The sequence below is a fragment of the Hemicordylus capensis genome, chromosome 2 (assembly GCF_027244095.1).
Source record: "Hemicordylus capensis ecotype Gifberg chromosome 2, rHemCap1.1.pri, whole genome shotgun sequence".
NCBI lineage: Eukaryota > Metazoa > Chordata > Lepidosauria > Squamata > Cordylidae > Hemicordylus > Hemicordylus capensis.
This window is the reverse complement of record NC_069658.1, coordinates 38,411,999-38,435,743: the sequence shown is the minus strand read 5'-3', so window position 1 is coordinate 38,435,743 and position 23,745 is coordinate 38,411,999. Positions and strand designations below refer to the sequence as shown.

The 23,745-nt window shown below is 43.2% G+C and overlaps 1 protein-coding gene across 20 annotated transcripts in view; it reads left to right on the top strand.

Annotated features, from left to right (window-relative positions):
- Nucleotides 1–23,745, top strand: part of PDE4D (phosphodiesterase 4D) — a 990,732-nt gene that overhangs the window by 791,859 nt on the left and 175,128 nt on the right. For all 20 annotated transcript variants that reach the window (XM_053289923.1, XM_053289926.1, XM_053289927.1 and 17 more), the window contains one exon: nt 17,311–17,502. In XM_053289923.1, the coding sequence (XP_053145898.1) occupies nt 17,311–17,502 (192 nt within the window). The remainder of the gene's footprint in view (nt 1–17,310; nt 17,503–23,745) is intronic.

Here is a 23,745-nt window from a genome sequence, read left to right as displayed (position 1 = left end):
TCCCACTCTCTGCATCTGCAGATGGGCTTTTTCCAGAGGCCCCTGTGCCGTGAGAGTATCCGTTTGCTGAGGGAGAGAGTGGAAGAAGGCAGCAGTGACGATGCAGCTCTCTCAGCCAAGACAGACATACTTCCATTAAAGGTGTGATGGTACTGGGCAGGCAGTTCTCACAGATCAGTTGTGGACCCACTGATGGTCATAGGTCCCTGGCCAGTGCCCGGGTTGGCCAGTCCTGTCACTAGCCTTGGGTACTGAACCTCCAGTTGCAAACATTAGTTACTGATCCAAAAGTGGATAAGTATCCAAAAGCTCAGTATGAACCTTTGAGAGCAGTGAGAAAGGGCATATGCCGCTTCCAGCCCTAGAGAAGAAGTAGGCAAAATAAATATTTTTATTTGTTTTATTTATCATATTTCCAGAAGACAATTGGAAAAGAAAAGACAGAGAGCCAAACAAGACATGATCACATAATTTAGTCCTGCATGTTCGCTTGTTTTAAAAATGAAAATAGCAATTGTAGGGACCCTCAGTCTGGATTTGGACCGCATCCAGTGCCAGCGCGTCCATTAAGGCGAACTAGGCAGTTGCCTAGGGCACCAAAATGGAGGGGGCAGGAGAAACGTGCCTCGCAAAAGAGCGGGCGCAATTGATCCACCGCCTCTGCGCTGCTCCAGCTAATCCTGGAGTGGTCCAGTGTTAAAAATCCTCATCTTGGATGCCTTTAAATCAGCCAGACGCCCAATGCGTGAGGAATGAGAGAGTCCTGCAGTTCAGCCCGACAGAGCTAGAGGGCGGTGGTGGCAGCGGCAACGGCAACCTCTGAGGCTTGCAGAAAGGCTACTGCAGCAGGCGCAGGGAGAGCCACCAGGGTCTTTCCCCAGCCGGGTGGGCGGGGAAGGGACGCGCGTGCGCGCCAAAGGAAAGGAGGAGGAAGAAAGGCCGCCCCAAGGAAGGCGAGAGGTGCGGGAGACACTGCTGTGGTCGGGGGCTGCCTGCCCTGGGGGGAGACTGGACTCATGGGGTACACATTCCTGTCACAGAGACCAGTTGCGCGGGCGGGAGAGGCGAGTCCCGCTTTTGCCGCGTCCGTAGGGAGCTCATGCTCGTTGCATGTGCATTTCGCCTGAGAAATGGGACGGGGGAGGGGCTAATTTAATTACCCCCCCCCGCGCGCGCCCCCCAATGTCTAATTTTGTGTGAGGCCAAGGTTCATATGAAGAGTCAACGCTCCGCTTTTGGCTGCGCTGAAGATTTACATTGAAAGAAGCAGCAGCAGCAGTGGGTGGCATCTAGACTAAGTTAGTCATGACTAAGTCGTAATAGTCCTGTTCAATTAATGGCACTTAAGTTAGTAATTTGTCTCATTGATTTCAATGATGTTTAGTCCCGAGGACTGATAACTAGTTTGGATGCTGTGCAGTGATTTCTTGTGACTTTTTTTTTTTTTTTTAAAGTGGCGGTATTATGAACAAGTGGGGCTGCCGACCATAAAAAAACCTAGCCTTCCTTGTGCCGTTAACAGCAACTTAATCTGTAGCGATCAACAAGTTAAGTTGTTACGGTACTGATGTCTGTAGAATCAAGCTGCTGTGAAAGGCAGAGCCTGGTATAAGGCATGCATTTTGAAAGCAAAGGATTTGTGCCTTTGGCATGCATAAGTACAGAAGCCTATTGCCTTGCTTGTGTTATAACAAAATAATCACTTATTATGCACAACTAGTGAATTGGTTATAATAGCTACTTCTAAGGATCCCTAAGTCATCTAATGGTGCAACGAGGAAGTAACTTGCCTAGGAAGTAAGAGGTTGCCGGTTTGAGTCCCCACTGGTATGGGAAACACCTATAGCAGACACAGCAGCAATTTAGTAAGATGCTGAAAGGCATCATCTCATACTGCACGGAAGATGGCAATGGTAAACCCCTCCCACCAAAGAAAACAACAGGGCTCTGTGGTCGCCAGGAGTCAACACCGACTCAATGGCACAACTTTAAGGATCCCTAGCAAGTACTTTCCCTCCACTCCCTTTCCCTCAACTGAACGACTGGAGATTTGGAGGGAGCCATTAGGACTTTATTTCAGTGAAAGTCTTCACAAGCTATTTTTTAATATCAGAGACCAAACTCAGCCTTGGACAGAGATAATACATCTGTGTTTGAAATATGATTGGCCGGGGGGGGGGGGGCGCCAGAAGGTGATCTCGCCTAGGGCGCAAAAAACCCTAGCACCGGCCCTGACCGCATCATAGGGGAGAAAGGTTTTATGTCTGGTGTGATCCCAAGCTAGATTTCTTCCCCCATGGCAGCCTGGGATTCCCCCACTGGAGGAAAGCTGCCATTGGCACCAATGGGAATTCCCTCCCAGGGCTAAAAGTAACTATGGGAGGCCTGATCCAGACCAGGACTACAGAGGGGACAGATATGACAAATACGCATACAAAAACGGTTAAGCCCCCACCCTATGATATTATTCCAATCCAGACTGGAGGTCACACGGCTGCTATTTACATTTTTGAAAAACAGAGAACCAAATGGTATGATTCACATGTCTCTAGTTTGGCCCCGCGTTGGACAGGAGCAGGGAGTTTGGGAACTGGTTGTTCTCCTGTCTCCTGCTTTGATCTGGACTCAATGTACAAAAAGCTTCTCTCAGATAGGGACAGAGGAAAAGCTAATCTAAGTAAATTGTGAATCAATGTGGAAATTCTAAAGACGTATTCCAGATGATGAACTGAATATGACTCATTTTACAGTCAGAAACAACTGGCTAATATTGATTATGACTTTGAGCTACGTAGAGTATTGACACTTGACACAAGATGCTAGTGACACTTGATCAAAGCAGTGCCCACAAACTTATTGGTCCCCAGGGGTGTTGCTGGGTACTTAACCAATCTGGGGCCCAGCCCATATCCGCCCCCCATTTTGATAATTAAAATTTTTCATGTTCTCTAAAGCAACCCAACATTCCGTTCCACTTTTTGAAGCTATCATTAATCACTAGCTTATATCTGGAGAGTTATATCTGGAGAGTTTTGGCCAGGGACATTACTAAGGCCCTGTTAAGGTGGAGCTCCTGTACTTATTCTATTTTCAAATTTGCCTCCCTGTTGCAATCACTTCTCGCGGCACCCTTGCAACTAGGTAATTTTCAGAGGGGGTGTGTGTGTGTGTGTGTGTGTGTGTGTGTGTGTGTGTGTGTGTGTTTACAGTGCATTTGTATCTTGTTGCTATTATTATTTTTATTTTTATTTTGCTTGCAATGGCTTTGCCACTGTACAATTGTTTCAAAAACAAAGCTGTGGGGTTAACAGTACTTTGTTTGGAGGGGGGCTCTCCACTCCCTTCTCCTGGTCCATGGCCACTGCCCCCTCCATTAAGCTCAGCAGCTGTGTTGCTGCAGGGCCCAAGGCCAAGAAGTAGCAAGCATATGCTGTGAATCAGGTTTGTAGCAGACTGTAATGCAAAAGGTATCGGGGGACACAGACACGCACACAGAGATATGGCGATCTCATAAGCCTTCTTTCCTTTGAAAAGTAGACTAGAATGGGTCCCTGTCCCAAAAGAGGCTCACAGTCTAAAGAGAAACACAGGAGAATCACCAGCAAATAGCCCCTGGAAAGGAGCAATTGCTACCCCACTTCAAAAAGTAAGAGAACCACCACTGGGAAAGTGCTTCTTTGCCCAGTTAGCAGGGGAACCTCCATATTCAGCGACGGTATATCTTTGAATACCACTCAGTAGTATATGACTTCTAGACATGTAATTTCTAATTGCATATCATAACTCATAGCTCATATTCATGGAAGATAGATCGATCAGTCTTTGATTGTTCTTTTTAAAAGGCAATTTAAGTGAGTATCCATCACTACATCTTCTTGTTCCATAGGTTATGTATGTACTGTGTGAAAAACTATTCCTTTGCCATTCCTGAATCTACTTCGAGCCAACAATTTCATGTCCCTGATTTGTAGCATTGACAGTGGGACAAAAAATTATCTCTGTTTGCAATCTTCAAGCTCTTATAATATCATAAGCCTTTATTTATTTATTCTTGTCTTGTCTTGTCTTGACTTGTCTTGTCTTGTCTTCTCTTCTCTTCTCTTCTCTTCTCTAGCATATACTGCCCTAAACTCATGTCTCTGGGCAGTTTACATAAACCAGCACATTAAAGACTAAGTTCAAACATTAACACAGTTTAAAACAATAAAAGATTCTATATATCTAATTAAAAGCCAGGGTGAATAAATGTGTAAGGCTTTCAGAGATGGGGAGACACTTATTTTGGCGGGCAGCACATTCCTAAGCCTCGGGCCAGCAATGGAGAGTCCCTGTCCCTAAGCAGCCACCAGATGTGTTGGTGGCAGCTGTAGTCAGACCTCCCCAGATGATCTCAGTAGATGGTGGGGCATAATGGAGAAGGCATTCTCTTTGTCATTATGTTGGGGAGAGTAGACAGAAAGAAAAGTTTCGCTCACTGTTGTCATTAGAAATCAGGGACACGCAATAAAGTTGACTCAAAGTTGTTTCAGACCTGACAAAGGAAGCATTTCTTTATATGGAGAAATGTGATTGACAGAACTGTGGAGAATGTAGTGATGCTGCATCAGAATGGCATATTCATTTATATAGTTTCATAAGTCAATGTGATGTAGTGGTTAGAGTGTTGGACAAGACCTGAGGAGATCTGAGTTCAAATCCCACTTCAGCCATGAAACTCTGGCCAGCCCCTTCTCTTTCAGCCTAACTTACCTCACAGGGTTGTGGGGAGGATCAACATAAGTGTGTATACTTCTCTAGGTTCCTCCAAGGAAGAGTGGGATATAATTGAAAAAATTAAATAAATAAAGTGGTTGCCATACTCACTAAGTCTGCCTGCATGCAAGCAAAGGAAACATGCGTGTGGCTGTGGTCCCACTTCTGAAGTGTGGCTCCTTTTGTTCAGAGGGAGGTGATCTTCACCCAGCGCATCCAGGATGCACTGCAGATGTAGGACTGCAGCCATTGTACGCAAACAGCCGTAGGTAGGATGTCAGCCACTCATGAACATCCGCTTAGCTATAAACCAGAAATAGGGACAGAAGGGAACTGGCATGATCAAGGGCTTGGTGCATTTTTCTATAAAGGAAGGTTAAATAATTTGCAAATTATGGCATTATATTTGTTGCTCTTTGCTATTGGGAGAAGCAAAACAAGCAAGCCTGGACATGAACTAAAATTATGTTTTCTCTACTATGCAAGTCAGTGGTGTATGTTGTACAACGGAGTGGGCAAACCTGGCCCTCCGGTTGTTGAACTCCCATAGTGTCTGGGAAGATGAGAGTTGTAGTTCAACAACAGCTGGAGGGCCAAGTTCACCCACCTCTGGCACAGTGTTCTCTAATATTTTTCATCTGTGTGCAGAATGAGTTTTGTTCTGGGCTGCAGCATCAATGCAGTGTGTGCATACGTGCACTCGGAGTGGGGCCTTCCTGATTCAATCTGAGCAGGATCTAAAATTAACTGCACACACATCAAAACACTTGTGAGTGTGCACACATGCACACACCTTAGAGGGAATACTGCTCTGATGTATGATCTCTAGACATGGGGTTTTTTAAAAAAATTGTTTTTAATGGTTTTCATTTTAATCTGTTTTATGTTGTAAACCCCTGAAGACGGAAGTTTGGGGTGTTCTACAGATTTGAAAAATAAATACATTTCTATTGGCACATAATAAATTATACCATTTAGATTCATTTAAATTCTACCATCTGAATGATTAAATATTAATCATAAACCCTCAGCTTATAAGATAATTCTTTGAGAGTGTCAACAAGTGTGTGGATCAAGGTGATCCAGTTGACACAGTATACCTGGACTTCCAAAAAGCTTTCAACAAAGTTCCTCATCAAAGACTCCTGAGAAAACTTAGCAGTCATGGGATAACGGGACAAGTACATGTGTGGATTGCTAACTGGTAGCAGTCATGGGATAACGGGACAAGTACATGTGTGGATTGCTAACTGGTTGAAGGACAGGAAACAGAGGGTAGGGATAAATGGAGAGTTTTCACAATGGAGGGAAGTAAGAAGTGGGGTCCCCCAGGGATCTGTACTGGAACCGGTAGTTTTTAATTTATTGATAAATGATCTAGGAGCAGGGGTAAGCAGCGATGTGGCCAGATTTGCAGATGATACCAAACTCTTTTGGGTAGTGAAATCCAAAAGAGATTGTGAGGAGTTCCAAAAGGATCTCTCCAAACTGGGGGAGTGGGTGACAAAATGGCAAATGTAAAGTGATGCACATTGCGACAAAACCCCCCAACTTTAAGTATACGTTAATGGGATCTGAGTTGTCGGTGACTGACCAGGAGAGAGATAGGAACATAGGAAACTGCCATATACTAAGTCAGACCACTGGTCTATCTAGCTCAGTATTGTCTTCACAGACTGGCATCGGCTTCTCCAAGCTTGCAGGCAGGAATCTCTCTCAGCCCTATCTTGGAGAAGCCAGGGAGGGAACTTGAAACCTTCTGCTCTTCTCAGATCAGCTTCATCTCCTGAGGGGAATATCTTGCAGTGCTCACACATCAAATCTCCCATTCATATGCAACCAGGACAGACCCTGTTTAGCTATGGGGACAAGTCATGCTTGCTACCACAAGACCAGCTCTCCTCTCCTAGGGTTCTTAGGGTTGTGGTGGACAGCTCGTTGAAGGTGTCACCTCAGTGTGCGGCAGCTGTGAAAAAGACCAATTCCATGCTAGACATGGAAGGGTCTTATAATATTAGCCGTTTTATTTCCAATCCCCATTAGGAAGGGGATTGGAAATAAAACGGCTCATATTATAATGCCCTTATACAAAACTATGGTGTGGCCACACCTGGAGTACTGTGTACAATTCTGGTCACCACATCTAAAAAAGGACATTGTAGAACTAGAAAAGGTGTAGAAGAGGGCAACCAAAATGATCAGGGGCCTAGAGCACCTTTCTTATGAGGCAAGGCTACAACGCCTGGGGCTACTGAGTTTTTTAAAAAGACAACTGTGGGGAGACATGATAGAGGTCTATAAAATCATGCATGGTGTGGAGAAAGTAGATAGAGAGAAATTATTCTCCCTCTCACATAACACTAGGAGCCATCCCATGAAATTGATTGCTGGGAAATTTAGGACCAGCAAATGGAAGTATTTTTTCATTCAACGCATAATCAACTTGTGGAATTCTCTGCCACAAGATGTGGTGACAGCCAACAACCTGGAAGGCTTTAAGAGGGGTTTGGATAACTTCATAGAGGAGAGGTCTATCAACAGCTACTAGTCAGAAGGCTATAGGCCACCTCCAACCTCAAAGGCAGGATGCCTCTGAGTACCAGTTGCAGGGGAGTAACAGCAGGAGAGAGGGCATGCCCTCAACTCCTGCCTGTGGCTTCCAGCGGCATCTGGTGGGCCACTGTGTGAAACAGGATGCTGGACTAGATGGGCTTTGGGCCTGATCCAGCAGGGCTGTTCTTATGTCTTATTATTGAGATTTCTGGAGGATATAGCATTAGTGCATGCAAATCTCATGTTCAGGAAATTATATCTTGTTTCAAGTTATATATCTGTCATTGCATCCTTTTTTGTAGGTTTGAAATTAATCTTTACAAAACTTACTTGAACACATTCAAAAGCAGTTCAAATTCAGAGTGTGGTTGAATCATTGCCAAACCACTTTTTAGAATTGCTGACTGCACTGGACCAGAACCAGAGAGTTAAAACATACTTATGAGCCTGAACTGGAACTTAACCCAACTTTTTAATGGTTTGGCTCCCTAATGAAGACACTCCAGAGTCCCTGTTAATATTAGCTGTTCTAGATATCATGTGATATGAGCACATCTGTCAATTGCCAGCTGCCAAGCTGGGACCATCACTTTTCTGTTTCTGCAGCTGCCACTGCAGACAGGATTTCCAATATCTAGGGGTGTCTATGTCAGATAGACAGGGTTTTTATTTATTTATTTTACATTTATATCCTGCTCTTCCTCCAAGGAGCCCAGAGCAGAGTACTACATACTTGAGTTTCTGCTCACAACAACCCTGTGAGGTAGGTTAGGCTGAGAGAAAAGTGACTGGCCCAGAGTCACCCAGCAAGTCTCACGGCTGAACGGGGATTTGAACTCGGGTCTCCCTGGTCCTAGTCCAGCACTCTAACCACTACACCACGCTGGCTCTCTTCACTTCAGACTTATGGGAAGAGGCAGAGATTGTTGTAGAGAAGCTAATGAACAATGATTGAAGAACTGAACCATAAATGGATCGTGAGGCTGTTCTCAAGCACAGGCAAAACCAGGCTAAGGAAGCCCAGCTCAGTTTTGCCTGCACATGAGAACATCTGGGAGCCGCACAGCTCCAGTGGTGGGCACAGCAGCAAGCCCGCCTCCAGAGCCCGCCTTCAAAAGGAGCAAGCACTCCCTTAACCTCATTTTTCTGATCATTTGCCAGCCCCGGCTGCTTGCAGCCATGGCTGGGAGACTGTGTGGCTCCTGGCCAGCATCAAGGGGACCCCCATAACGCACCACACACTCACGCAGTGCATTATGGACGTTCCAGGGGCCGGGACACATAACTCCGGCCCTCTGTGCTGTCTGAGGAGGCAGCTGTGCATCTGGGTGCGTGATCTCGGCACCCAGGCCAGGAGTAAGGATCGTCTTCAGAAAGGTAAGCTTTTCCAGGGTTCCTCCCCACTTGCCCTCAAGCCCTTTCTGGCCGATCATGAGAAAGGGCTCATTGTCTTATTAACTACTAATCCTCATAACATAATTTTTAACTCAGTTTGGAAACAATAAACAACTGAAAAGCCCCTCTTTCTATATTTTCTTTTCACACCCTCTTATGACTAACATTTCCTCCCTCACTGACTCTAATTGTTGTAAACCGCCCAGAGACAGAAGTGTGGGGCAGTCTACAAATTTGAAACATACATACATATTGCACATCATAATTTATACCATTTAAATCCATTTAAATTAATTCTACACGTGATTAAATATTATTGGCGGATTTCTGGAGGATATAGTATTGGCGCATGCAAACCTCATGTTCCAAAAATTATAACTTGTTTGAAGGTATATGTTTGTCATTGCATACCTTTTATAGGAGTTAGATTGCAATTGTATAAGCTTTTGGAATTAAACTATATAAAATGTATCTGAACATGTTCAAAAGCAGTTCAAATTCAGAGTGTAGTTGAATCATTGCCAAACCACTTTTTAGAACTGCTCTCTGAACTGGACCAGAACCAGAGAGTTAAAACATACTTATGAGCCTGAACTGGAACTTAACCCAACTTTTTAATGGTTTGGCTCCCTAATGAAGACACTCCAGAGTCCTTGTTAATATTAGCTGTTCCAGATATCATGTATTATGAGCGCATCTGTCACTGGCAGCCTGCCAAGCTGGGTTTGTTCATCACTTTTTTGTTTCTACAGCTGCCACCATAGCCAGGATTTCCACTATCTAGGGTAAGGTACCATTGCAGCCTTCCTCATAGACTTAGGACCACATAAACAGGATGTCTCCCTGAAGCTGCTATCTGCCCTGGGAGGAAAAACATGTGGGCATGCATATGTTTTTCCTCCTAGGGCAAAAGCAGCTTCAGGGAGGCAATTTTAATTGTGAGAACAGCACAGGAACCCCCCCACCCCTGGTATCCCCCCCCCCGCGCAAAAGTTCAAAAAGACAGGAATGCAACGATGCATTTCTCATCTCATTTAATTAGAGTCTGTGAAGGAAGAAATGTTAGTCAGAGTAGGGTGTGAAAGAAAATATAGAAAGGTGCTTTTCAGTTGTTTATAGTCTCCAGACTTAGTTAAAAATTATGTTATGAGGATTCTTAGTTAATAAAAAAATGTCTGTTTTCCCCCCAGTTCTTAAATCATTGTTTATTAGCTTCTTTGCAACAATCTCTGCCTCTTCCCACAAGTCTGAAGTGAAATGTCTATCTGAACCTAGGTCTTGCAAGGCATGATGAGGAAAGCTGGTCTTGTGGTCGCAAACATTAATTGTCCTTTTTTCTAAGCAGGGTCTGCCCTGGTTTGCATTTGTATGGGAGACTAGATGTGAGCACTGTAAAATAGGGAATGGGAGCCACTCTGGGAAGAGCACCTGCATGCTTTCAGGTTCCAAGTTCCCCTGGCCATCTCTAAAATAGGGCTGAGAGAGATTCCTGCCTGCAACCTTGGAGAAGCCACTACCAATCTGGGTAGATGATACTGTGCTAGATGGACCAATGGTCAGACTCAATATAAGACTGCTTCCTATGTTCCTATGACATTACTCTAAATAAAAGAAAATAGCAACTACGTGGTATGATATCTGCTTTCAAATAGTTTCATGCCCCCCCCCCCCCGTTTTTCCCTTAAAGGGCTCTCAATTTTGGGTCCTCAAATCTTGTTGGCTGGAGATTATGGGAGCTGTAATCCAACAACATATGGTTGAGATGTAGTCCAACAACCCAAGGTTGAGAACCCCCTGCCTTAGAAAGAAACTTTATTTACATGTTGTAGCACAAATGACAGAATATAAATTAAGGTGTGATTTCAAACAAGAACACTGGAGCAAAACTAACCAGGTACGATCTGTATAAGGTACAAACCAGATGTGATATCAAACATCACTGTCTAGTTGGGAAGCTTTTTCAGTCTGGTTGGGAGATCCAACTTGGAAAAAGACCACGGTGCAGAAGTAGAATCTTTAACCCTTTAATTCCCCATGTTTTCCCACTGAAGAATTGTCCTTGAAGAATACTATGGGCCCCTGAAGCCACAGTGCAGCAAATGGCACTTTGGGGAGATATTTCCAATAGTGCTGTGTGCAGAACCAGTGCTTGCCGGTTTGAAGTTCGGTGGTGGTGGGGATATCTTTAAGGATGGGGGAGGGTGCTCTTGCCCCTCCTGCTGCATTTTCCTCGGTCCAAGGAGGTACCAGGGTGGCAAGGAGGTACGCTGCCACCCCGCCAGGCCATTTTAAAAGACAGCGCTGGCAGGGAAAATGTGGTGGGTAGGGTAAGAGCACCCTCCCACATCCTTAAATATACACCACCACCACCTTCAGACTAGCTGAACCACTGGACATTTGAACTGGTTCAGAGGCCTGTAAAAGGTTTGTGCACATCCCTAATTTCCAGTGGGAAATTGGTGTGGAATTAAAGGGTTAAACACCCTCTATTTTCACACTGTATTCTTGAACTGGAATGGGCCTCACATGGCTGCTATTTTAAGAGGATTTTTAAAATCCCAAACTAGACGAGACATTTTATATCATGTCTAATTTGGCCTTTATTTTCTCCTTTTAATTGTAATTTTGAAGGTGATAGAAATATTATGATTATTAATTATTAATTATTTAACTTATTGTATGTCAAATAAATAATAATTAATAATCATAATATTTCTATATAAGTTAAATAAATAATAATATATATAACACCCAAACCTTCATCTCTGGGCGGTTAACAATGACATAAAAACAATTAAAACAAATATAAAAGGTTAAAACAGTTTAACAATTTAAAAACAATGTAAAATTAAAACCTACAAATTAAAAAAGCTGAGAAAGCTTGGGTGAAGAGATGGGTCTTCAGATGTTTTTTAAAAATAGTCAGAGATGGGGAGGATCGTATCTCAGCAGGGAGCGCATTCCACAATCTTGGGGCATCAATCAAGAAGGCCGGTCTCCGTGTGGCCACCAGATGAGCTGGTGGTAACTGGAGACAGACCTCCTCAAGTGACCTCAATGGGCGGTGGGGCACATAACAAAGAAGACGTTCTCTTAAATACCCAGGGCCTAAGCCATTTAGGGCTTTATTAGTTATAACTAGCACTTTGTATTCTCCCGGAAACCTATTGGCAGCCAGTGTAGCTCCATTAGCAAGGGAGTAACATGGTCTCTCTGAGATGACCTGGAGACCAACCTGGCTGCTGCATTCTGAACCAACTAAAGTTTCCGGACTACTTACAAAGGCAGCCTCATGTAGAGAGCATTACAGAAGTCAAGTCTGGAGTTTACCAACAAGTGTACCGTTTTGAGGTCATTGATCTCGAGAAACAGGCGCAGCTGGTGTATCAGCCGAAGCTTCATATAAAGATGAGTGCATGTTTTCCTATTCATTCCTACATTCCAACCAAAGCTCCACAAAGCATCATATCTTGTGATCATGACTACCAGCGTTAATCATGGCTGCCAAATGATTCTCTGAATTATAAAAGTTGGCAATCACTGATTTCTCACAGAATTATTGTTTCAATGTTATCTCCACCTAATCCTTATTCTGTTAATTATAACTGAATTCAGAATTGTAAAGCACAATATATTGAAAGGTTCTAAAAAAAGAAAGGACTATGAAATCTCACCAAACTTTTACTTTCAGCATATTTCCTTTTGGAAGCATCAGTGTTTTACTCTCCAGCACTGTTTTGTACACATGTCCTATGAACCAACATTTTTCATATGAAATATCTGTCCTAGTAAAGGGCTAGTCTGGGCTCTGTTATCAGTGTGAAATCCAGTTGCTGACTCGTATGTTAGAAGCAGTTTTCCTCTTAGTTTTGGACTCCCACCTAGTGTCCATAGTGGTGTACTGCAGGATTGCACTCTGTCCTCCTCCTAACAAGTTCCAGATGTTCCAGATATAATTTTGTGTGTTCTTCAAATGAGCCCCTTCATATCTGAAATTGTTAATGCTCAACTCTGACATTCTTCCTGACATTTTTATATTTAAATTAAAAATTGATTTCTCTTCCTTGGAGGCCTTCAGGAGAGCCTTAAATACCCATCTTTTTAGCCTTGCCTTTAATGATATTTAGTTTTAATTTTAATCCGGTTTTTTATTAATTTTAAGTATTATGTGTGTTTGACTTTAATGTAAACTGCCCTGAGCTACTTTAAGAATGGAAGTATATAAAACAAACAAATAAAATTAAACAGCAGAAGAACCTTCGACTTTGATGGGAAACGATATTCAGCCCATATTTACTTTCTCGTGTTATATGAAACATACCAAGTTTAAACAAAGAATAGTCTTGTCAAATATTAGCAAAAGGAAAGAAATGCCCCCCTCAAAGATTTTATGCAAATAAACCAAACACCAGTTATTTCAAATTAGCAATTGGTTATAATCTTTTCATTTTCTAAAGGTAGAGAATGGGTGCTCCATTATCATCATTTTACCTGCTTTTATTTTATTTATTTATTTATTTATTTACATTTTATATCCCGCTCTTCCTCCAAGTAGCCCAGAGTGGTGTACTACATACTTAAGTTTCTCCTCACAACAACCCTGTAAAGCAAGTTAGACTGAGAGAGAAGTGACTGGCCCAGAGTCACCCAGCAAGTATCATGGCTGAACGGGGATTTGAACTCGGGTCTCCCCTGTCCTAGTCCAGCACTCTAACCACAACACCACGCTGGCTCTTTAATGTGCAGATTAAATGTGCAGATCTTTTCTTTAATGTGCAGGTTTCAAGGCACATTACAAATCCACAAAACAAAGCCAGTATCAATAAAACAGTTAGAACATAATAAATATGTCATTTAAAAACTACACAGTTTTGAAACATCACATCATTCTTGTGTACGTTAATAAACTGAACAGATTTATCATACAATATACAAAAATTGCATTCTTTTAAGGCAGCTTCCGATCTAGGGAGCCCTTCCTTGATCTCTTTCAGGATTTGTTCATGTGTGTCCATCATCAGCACCCTGGCATACTGGTGGTGTTGTGGATGCACCACTATACCCAAGAGTTGGCTTTTGGCCCAATGCTGTAAAAGTACTTCTTGGAATCATTGCAGTGGCATGCCAAATGCTAACTCTGATCAGATGTATGCATGACGTTTTTCACCATGACTTGTGGCAGCTGGCATACAACATGGGCAGAGCTTTTCCCCTGGCTACCATGCAATTAAATGATGCTGTGCATACTGTATTTCCCCTGGCCCATTTTATTGTTGCTCATTTTTTGGTTGTGCTAATATTTATAGATTTTTAAATTATCGTAGGACTTTAATGTTTTTATTGTATAGTGCTTTGAGTATTTGTATTTCCAACACTGAACAGAAAGTTATTTGCTAACATTCCAAGGGGAAATAATTATGTAATTGTTGAGTAGCCATCAAGAATGTGTGCATCACTGTCCCTTATTATTTACCCTGGTGCCTAGCTGGTATTGGCAATGTACCACATGGGAAACTGTACTAAGTGGTTTCTTAGTAGCCTGATTCAAGTAAACTACACCCTGAAACAGAGCAGGGAAACAGCTTGCCATGCAGTGCCACACTCATATGGTTGCATTAGAAGTGGCCACCCAAGTGGGTGGATGTCTGCATTGACTGGACCTTAACAAACTGGAGCTTAACAACTGGAGAAGGTACAGAAAGGTACTTAACAACTGGAGAAGGTACAGACTGGACCTTAACAAACTGGAGAAGGTACAGAAAAGGGCAACCAAGATGATCAGGGGACTAGAGCACCTTTCGTATGAGGCAAGACTACAACACCTGGGGCTTTTTAGTTTAGAAAAAAGACGACTGCGGGGAGACATGATAGAGGTCTATAAAATCATGCATGGTGTGGAGAAAGTGGATAGAGAGAAATTCTTTTCCCTCTCACACAACACTAGAACCAGGGGTCAATCCATGAAATTGATTGCCAGAAGGTCTAGGACCAACAAACGGAAGTACTTTTTCACACAACGTGTGATCCACTTGTGGAACTCTCTGCCACAGGATGTGGTGACAGCCAACAACCTGGATGGCTTTAAGAGGGGTTTGGATGACTTCATGGAGCAGAGGTCTATCAATGGCTACTAGTCGGAGGGCTGTAGGCCACCTCCTGCCTCAAGGGCAGGGTGCCTCTGATTACCAGTTGCAGGGGAGTAATGGCAGGTGAGAGGGCATGCCCTCAACTCCTGACTGTAGGCTCCCAATGGCATCTGGTGGGCCACTGTGCGAAACAGGATGTTGGACTAGATGGGCCTTGGGGCTGATCCAGCAGGGCTGTTCTTATGTTCTAATGTAAGCAATTATCAAAGCACATGAAAGTGATTCCCCCTAGCTTTGACTCTTGTAAAATCCTGTTTCCATTTGAAGGATACCTAGCAAGGATAAGTCATTCAAAACTCAGAAGAGTTTATGCCACTCTTCAGTTAGTGTTCCATAATAAGCATTCCACACAAGGCCCACTGAAATTAATGGGATTGGTCAAGAGTAGAGTTTAGTGGGTTGCATCCAGTGATGCCAATCTGGTGATCTCTTGTGAGTGCAGTAGCTCCAAAGCACACATGAACCTTCTTATCTGCAATATGTTCTTCATTCATTTCTGTGAGGAGAGAGCTGTTCTTGTGGTAGCAAGCATGAATTATTCCCTTTGCCAAGCAGGGTCCATCCTGGTTTGCATTTGAATGGGAGACTACATGTGAGCAATTATCTTCAATAACTGAAGATATTCCCCTCAGGGAATGGGGCAGCTCTGGGAAGAGTGCTTGCATGCAGAAGGCTCCAAGTTCCTTCCCTGGTATCTCCAGGATAGGGCCGAGAGAGAATCCTGTCTGCAACCTTGGAGAAGCCGCTGCCAGTCTGTGAAGACAATACTGAGCTAGATGGATCAATGGTCTGACTCAGTAGAAGGCAGCTTCCTATGTTCCTAGTTCTGGGCATGCATTCCTTTGCATACAAAGAGATACCTTCTCTTTAAACAATTTGGGGTGCGTAGGCACACAGGAGCTCCATGCATGCAATGATGAACAATGGACTTTAGATCAGAATGACTAGGGAAAATCTAGACCAGGCATCCCCAAACTGCGGCCCTCCAGATGTTGCTGAACTACAACTCCCAGCATCCGTAGACCCAATTTTTTTTGGCTGGGTATGCTGGAAGTTGTAGTTCAGCAACATCTGGAGGGCCGCAGTTTGGGGATGCCTGATCTAGACTAAGTTATTCAAGACTAAGTCCCACTGAAATGAATGGGACTTAAGCTAGTCATAACTAACTTGTCTTGTTGATTTCAGTGGTGCTTAGTCATGACTAACTACTCTGGATGATACTCCTAGGCCTAGTCCTCATCAACAGTAGATGGTGTGATAAACCTGTGTTCGAAGAAACCTCAGGCAGAAGCTCAAATGACTGAATGCTGCATACAAAATAATGTCAGTCACATCAAAACCTTGTCTTCTCCCTGATGTGCTAACAGGGCTAGATTATGACATGCTGATTGACCATGCCAATCTCTAAAATCCCCATAGCATCACACACACACACACACACACACACACACACACACACACACACACACACACAATGTCTATCAAAAAGGACAATGGGGAAAAACCCTTTATTTCTACATATATCCCTGGCAAAGATGCAACAAAAATCTAATATTATAAGAGAAACCGTTCTCTTGCAATAAGCCTGTTTGCATTAGAAGTACCTTTAAAGAAAAACACATTACAATTTTTGCATGGCATTTATGAAAACTTGTAACATACAGGAGCATAAAAGCAGGCCAGGTAGACAGTTCAGCATTACTAAACTGAAAAGGCAATACAACCTGCACAGTGTCTGTTTGCAGATCACATAACATTTAAAAGATGTTCTTTCTCCTTTATTTTTCAACCAATTATGTAAAACCTGACATTTAGTGGGTGTTGTGGGTTTTTTTTAAACTCAGAGGCCCCTCATAATGTGAGGCCCTAAGCTGTAGCTTATTTCGCTTGTACCAAACTTCAGCACCATGTGCTAATTTTCTATTATATACTTTTTTTTTCATGTGGGAGTATTCTGTTGTGTGAGCCCCCACCCCGCAGTCTGTACAGTGCAGACATAGGTTTCCCCACCCCATCCTCAGCTATTGATAAAATCAGGCCTTCGTTTCCAATCCATAGCGGACACAATTGTCTACAGGAAGTTTGACTTGAGGGGGGGAAAGAGCCTTTATCTTATAAGAGGTTCCAAATGTTGCAAGCAGTTAAAGGTATAATTTACATTGTCATGTTGGTGAGCTTAAGTAAACCAAAATTTTCTTTCCATTTAGCTTTTGTATAGAAGGAAATAATTCTCACAGTGCGTCTCCTCCACATCTCCTCTCCTTCATCCCCCCCCCATTTAATTTTCTGGATGTCAAGATTTCTAATACTTTAGTGGCACCAGCCATTAATTCGATAACTTGCTGTGGCTTTTCCCAGCAGGAAGAGATTTTAAGTTGTGAAAGCTGTCTTTGGAAATACTTGTGGGTGGTGTTTGTAAGGCTTGTTAGGTCTGTAGCATTACATATTTCTTCCTTTCTTACAGTTTTGATGTGGACAATGGCACCTCATCGGGACGGAGTCCCTTGGATCCCATGACGAGCCCTGGATCAGGGCTGATTCTCCAGGCTAATTTTGTTCACAGTCAACGTAGGGAGTCCTTCCTCTACCGGTCAGACAGCGACTATGACCTCTCTCCAAAGTCCATGTCCAGGAACTCCTCCATTGCCAGTGATATGTAAGTATTTGTTTAGTGAGGGAAGGTTTTGAGGGAGGACTAGGTCTCACTTAGAGCAACTGCTGGGAGGGTGAGCCTTTCCTAATAAGGGGGAAAGCCTGGGAAATTCAAAACAGAACGACCAATCTAGGACTGGGTGGGAACTACATATTCAGCAGAAGAGAAAGCTTTCTCTTTAGTTTGTTCTATCCTAGGATGCCCTGAGGAAGCAGGTGGCTGAGAAGCTGCTGGGGAAATGGGAAGGCCCCAGCCTAGGAGGCTGGAGACAGCAGGAAGATCCCTGCTGTGAGTAAAAAGTTAGGGACCAGTTCAGTTAGATGCATGAGAGAAGTTATTTTCCTTTATTGTACTGCTTGGATCTGAGTTGTCAGGCTAATGAAAACTCTCTCTCTCTTACAGTGTGCTTTATGAAAGGACAATTGTTTGTATTGCATACTCTTGTTTTTCTTTTAATCTAATAGTAGACCCTTGTTAGTGAAGCGTGCTACTCTTCATTTTGGGCCTGCCTTGGTCATCATCAATTTTATTACAGCCATTGGCCAGTAGAAATAGACATAACAAACATAGCCTGCCTTAGTCACATGCCTATGGAGGCCTAGGAATGCTCAGCCCTTTCTAGGGAGGGTTTTGCCACCACCACCACCACGAATCTCATGTGGAAAGGGTGGTTTGTCTCACATTAAAATAAAGTAGTTGGTGGTAGCCTACTGTGAATCTCTTGCAATCAAAGATTCACCCCAATGAACTCCCCTCTCCTCCTCCAGCTGTGGTAGGAGCTATGACAGTTTGATTCATTATCTAAACTTGTATTATTCGACATTGCACAGTCTTAGTACAATCATAGCTTATATTGACATAGATCATATATCTATAGAGACACATATGTCAGTTTAGGCTATAATTGTGCAAGACGGAGTCTAATTACTTGAATCTGTACATCCTCTTGTATGAAAAACAGTTTAGTGGGTCAGATTTTTAGTATCTGTGTCTCAGCAGTACCATGGGAAATAGATCTGCCTTGATCCAAGTGTCTTTACCTTGCTTTGTAACATTAGTACGCTTCACTTGTTACATCGAACATACATAGAGAGGGGAATGGGATTGTCCCTCTTGGTCCTGCCCCCAGTGCACATTTTGGCATAACCTGTGAAGGAGCCTACATGCGTACAAATCATATGTCCATAGATGTTGTACACATGAACATACAGCGGCATATGAAGCTGCATTATACCAAGGGAGAAGGTTGGTTTTAATGGGACTGTGAAGCCACAAGCCTGAGTATGCTGAGTATTCCAAATGTTAGTATGTTTATTAATCTGACCTTTAAAAACAAAGGCAAATATAAATATGTACATTTGGAAAATATCAAAAATTCAGCTTTGTTTTGACTAGCTACTCTGGCAGTGTTCATAGGGGAACAGCCTTTAATTCTAGACTCGCATTTCTTGTTTTATAGAAATCTGATGATTTCTTTCCATGCTAAATACAAAATTACTTTTCTGGCATGTTTTTGATGCCTAGGAATAATTTGTCAAAATCATTATGTCAATCATTTTGTTAATTACCCCGCTAAATTATCATTAACAGAAACTATATAAAGCTGAAGCTTAAGCATCATGAAACCTTTGAGTGTGAAAAAAGAAAGAGACCTCAGAGAAACCTCCTCTTATCTGCTTTGATGCCACCTTGTTCCCACAGAACATGGAAAATGCTTTTGTTTGAATCAGTTTGTGTGAGGATAGGCAACTCATGGCCCATGGGCTCAATCCAGCCCTCATGTGCTTTCCATCTGGCCCCCTTATTAGCACTCCAGTGGTGGCTGCTGCTTCTGCTTCTTGTGGCTAGTGGCTGGCTCCCAGATTAATTAAGCACTTTCACAATGTGTTGTTGCATTAGTGGGAGGCTGTTGCACTAGCAAGTTGCACTATGTCTAGAACTTGCATTCCAGACTAGTGTTGCACTAGCACAAACCTGTGTTGTGCTGGGAACCTTTGTGCAAGAGCACAAGAGTGCAATTCCAAGAATCCCAGTGACTTCACATGGCTCTGTGATCCTCTTGCACTAGTGCAACCTGTTGCATAAGTGCTTTGTTAGTCTGGATGTCAGCCAGTAATAATAACAACAACAACAACAATCAATCAATCAATCAATCAATCAATGGTGAGGCACTTGGACAGGTTAGCATTAGAAGAGGCATTTTCCAAGGGGACTCACTATCCCCTCTATTGTTTGTAATCGCCATGACCCCACTTTCACAAATACTAAACAAAACAGGCCTCGGATACCAAACATCTAAAACATCAAGTCAAATCAACCATCTGCTGTACATGGACGATCTGAAGTTGTATGGAAAGTCCCAGTCAGAAATCGAATCACTGCTAAACACTGTCCATATATTCAGTAGCGATATAGCAATGGAGTTTGGACTAGACAAGTGTGCTGCATTAATAATGAACAGAGGAAAAATAAGAAAAACAGAAGGAATAGAACTGCCCAATGAAAGCAAGATCAAGAACCTGGAAGAGAAAGAACCTTACAAATACTTGGGCATTCTCCAGGCTGATAACATCGCACACACTGAAGTTAAAAGAAAATTGGAAGTGAATACATCAGGAGAGTTAGAAAAATCCTCAAGTCCAAACTCAATGGCGGGAACACCATACAAGCCATAAACACCTGGGCTATACCTGTTATCAGATGCACTGCAGGAATAATAGACTGGACCCAGGCAGAGCTAGAGACGCTAGATCATAAGACCAGGAAAATCATGACCATCAATCATGTTCTGCACCCCCGCAGTGATGTAGATAGGCTCTACCTCCCTCGCAGCTCAGGTGGAAGAGGAATGCTGCAAGTCCATCAAACAGTAGAGGAGGAGAAAAGAGGCCTTGAAGAATATCTCAAGGACAGTGAGGAAGATGCACTTAAAATGGTCAAGAACGAGAAACTATTCAACACCGATGAAACAAAGCAGGCCTACAAGAAAGAACAAGTCAAGAACCGAGCAGAAAAATGGAGAAATAAGCCCCTGCATGGTCAATATTTACACAATATAAGTGGAAAATCAGACATCACCAAGACCTGGCAATGGCTTAAGAATGGCAACTTGAAGAAAGAAACAGAGGGTTTAATACTGGCTGCACAAGAACAGGCACTAAGTACAAATGCAATAAGAGCAAAAGTAGAAAAATCAACAACAAACAGCAAGTTCTGCCTTTGTAAAGAAGCAGATGAAACCGTGGACCACCTAATCAGCTGTTGTAAAAAGATCGCACAGACTGACTACAAACAAAGGCATGACAAAGTAGCAGGGATGATACACTGGAACATCTGCAAAAAATACAAGCTACCTGTAGCCAAAAATTGGTGGGACCATAAAATTGAAAAAGTTGTAGAAAATGAAGATGTAAAAATATTATGGGACTTCCGACTACAAACAGACAAACATCTGCCACACAATACACCAGATATAACTGTAGTCGAGAAGAAAGAAAAACAAGTCAAAATAATCGACATAGCCATACCAGGGGATAGCAGAATAGAAGAAAAAGAAATAGAAAAAATCACCAAATACAAAGATCTACAAATTGAAATTGAAAGGCTGTGGCAGAAAAAGACCAAAATAATCCCAGTGGTAATTGGTGCCCTGGGTGCAGTTCCAAAAGACCTTGAAGAGCACCTCAACACCATAGGGGTCACAGAAATCACCACCAGCCAATTACAAAAAGCAGCTTTACTGGGAACAGCCTATATTCTGCGACGATATCTATAACAATTGACAATAAAATTCAGCCATCCCAGGTCCTTGGGAAGGACTTGATGTCTGGATAAAACAAACCAGTCAATAACACCTGTCTGACTGTGTAAAATAATAATAATATAACAAGAAATAATAATATTAACAACAACATTTCTATGCCATCTTTCCTCCAGGGAGCTCAAAGTAGCATACATTGTTCTCTCCTCTCCTTACCCATTTTATTTTCACCACAACCCTATATAATAGGTTAAGCTTTGATAAGGCACCTTGGCTAAGGTCACCCTTCATGGCTGAGTAGGGATTTGAACTGATGCTTCCCGGGACTCGTCTGACAATCTAATCCCTACATCATGCTGGCTTAAAGGTCTTTTAGCCTACACAGCAGTGTGACCAACTGCAGAGGCCCAATCAGATTCTGCTGATATGAACCTCAGCTGTCTCCTCCAGTTTGCCTTGGAGTGGTTGGCTGTTCCGCATTGTAGAGGGAAGGCCTCTGCCAAAGCATCTGTTGGTGTACACATTGCCTGGGGAAAGAAGGCTTTTGCTTGGGTCTTAACAACCTTTCTAGCAGCTGCTCAGGCTTTGGCTCTGACAAGACTCCAGGGGTTAATTTTAAGACCATCTTATTCTAAACTCTGGATATTTGTATCAATTTCATTTCCGAGTCTGAGTCAGCTTTCTTGCTCTCAACTTGAGCAATAGGGAATTCTGGAGTGTCATGTATATGACACCCCTGAGTGGAGAGAGGTGTGTGCCTTCTGGGAACATATACTTTATCCCAGTCTGGCCTTTAGCCCAACAAAGTGAACCTTTGGTCCTAGGCTATGCTAGACCAAGGATAGTCCTGACAAGTCAAAAAAAATGTAGAGGAGGGTCTCTTTTCCCTCTAACAACACTTTTATTGCAGAATGAAAAAGCAGCATCAAAACACAATCATTGACATCAAGTAAAGGCACACCCTTTGTTAGAGGTTTTCAGAAGCAAGTGCAGTAAGTAAGCAAAAATAGTAGGAAAAGCAAAACCAGCTGAAAAGACAAAAAACAAGCTCCAAAATACAAAGTATTCCCTCCCCCCCCCCACCGCCCGCCCAGGGTCTTACTACAGAAACAGCTTGCAGAGTTGATAAGTTCCATCCCAGATGTCTCCAGACCATGTTAGTGTCCACTCAGATCTTCCCCTTCTGCCTCAGAACACTGGTACAGGCCTCTGTTCTACAGTTTCACTCTCACTTTCCCTTCTCCCAATTTAAAACAAAAAGCCAGGTGCTGCTGATCTCATTGCTCTGGCTGGGAGGGAAGGAGTGAAGGCCATACACAGAGAGCACAACAACAGGGGTGCTGCCTTGCTGTTCTCAGCAAAAACAAAGTCTCACACTGAGACTACACAGAGTGGCTCTGCTCAGGCCCCCCTGTCCATTTTGGATCAAACACCCACCACAAACTCAACACTATCCATAACTGGAGGCCCTGTTAAGGAACCACTCTCCTTCTGCCCTTGAACAGCTTGCAGGAAGCACACACAGTCCGACATGTGTAAATGCCACGCAAGCCCTTTCCAGAGAGAGCCATATGCCAGACCATGTAGAGTTTATTTCTATTTTCCTCTCCCTTCTGGCAAGACTGAGCTTTTATATACCATTTAAATTTTCACAACAGCAGCTCTTAAGACTGCAACTCTCTTTCCACAAAGATGTATTTGAGGCCTCTTCACGTCTTTCAAAGCAGCTCGCAAGCACACTACATAGAGAGCCTAAATTGCTTTTATTTATTGTTTTCATTCTGTGATTACAAAAGGGTTGGTACTGGACTCCTTGGTTGTTAAGGCCTTCCAAGGCCCCACCCATCTCTCTCTGCTTCTGCTTCACTGTCCAAACTCCATCTCAAGCTTTGCTCTGCATCTGTCCGGGTCTGGTGGGCTCTGAGCCAAGCAACATGATTAAACCAGACCAGGAGTCAGGTTGCGGTGTGGATGGACCAGGATCCAGAAGCAAAGGCTGAGGTCAAAGGCAGGCTAGTGGTGAGCTTCTTTGGCAAACAAACAGAAGTCCAAGGACCAGAGTTATGTGTTGTGGTTGAGGATGGGATGGTGGCCAGGTTCTAGAGTCAACAGACACACAAGAAGTTGAAGCAGGGTGAGATCTGTTTACAATCTTCTTCTTCAGACCAGCATTTTAGACTAGGGAACCAAGCCAAGAGATGTTCTCATTTTGGGCCAGCAACAGCTCCGTTGCCTCCCGTATCATATGCTTCTTCCTAGGCTTATTGGCTCTGGTTTCCCTTCCTGCCACTGTCAGGGCAGCTCTGGGGAGCAGCAAGGCTCAGGTCAGCCAGTTTACTTCCTTATGAGCTCCCTTGGTGGCACAGAGGGTAAGGTGTCTGAGCCCTCCTGCTAGGATTCCTGATTTGAAACCCCTGACACTTTACAGCAGCCCTCCTCTGATCTCTCCTGAATTTATTTATTTATTTATTTTATGTTTACATTTC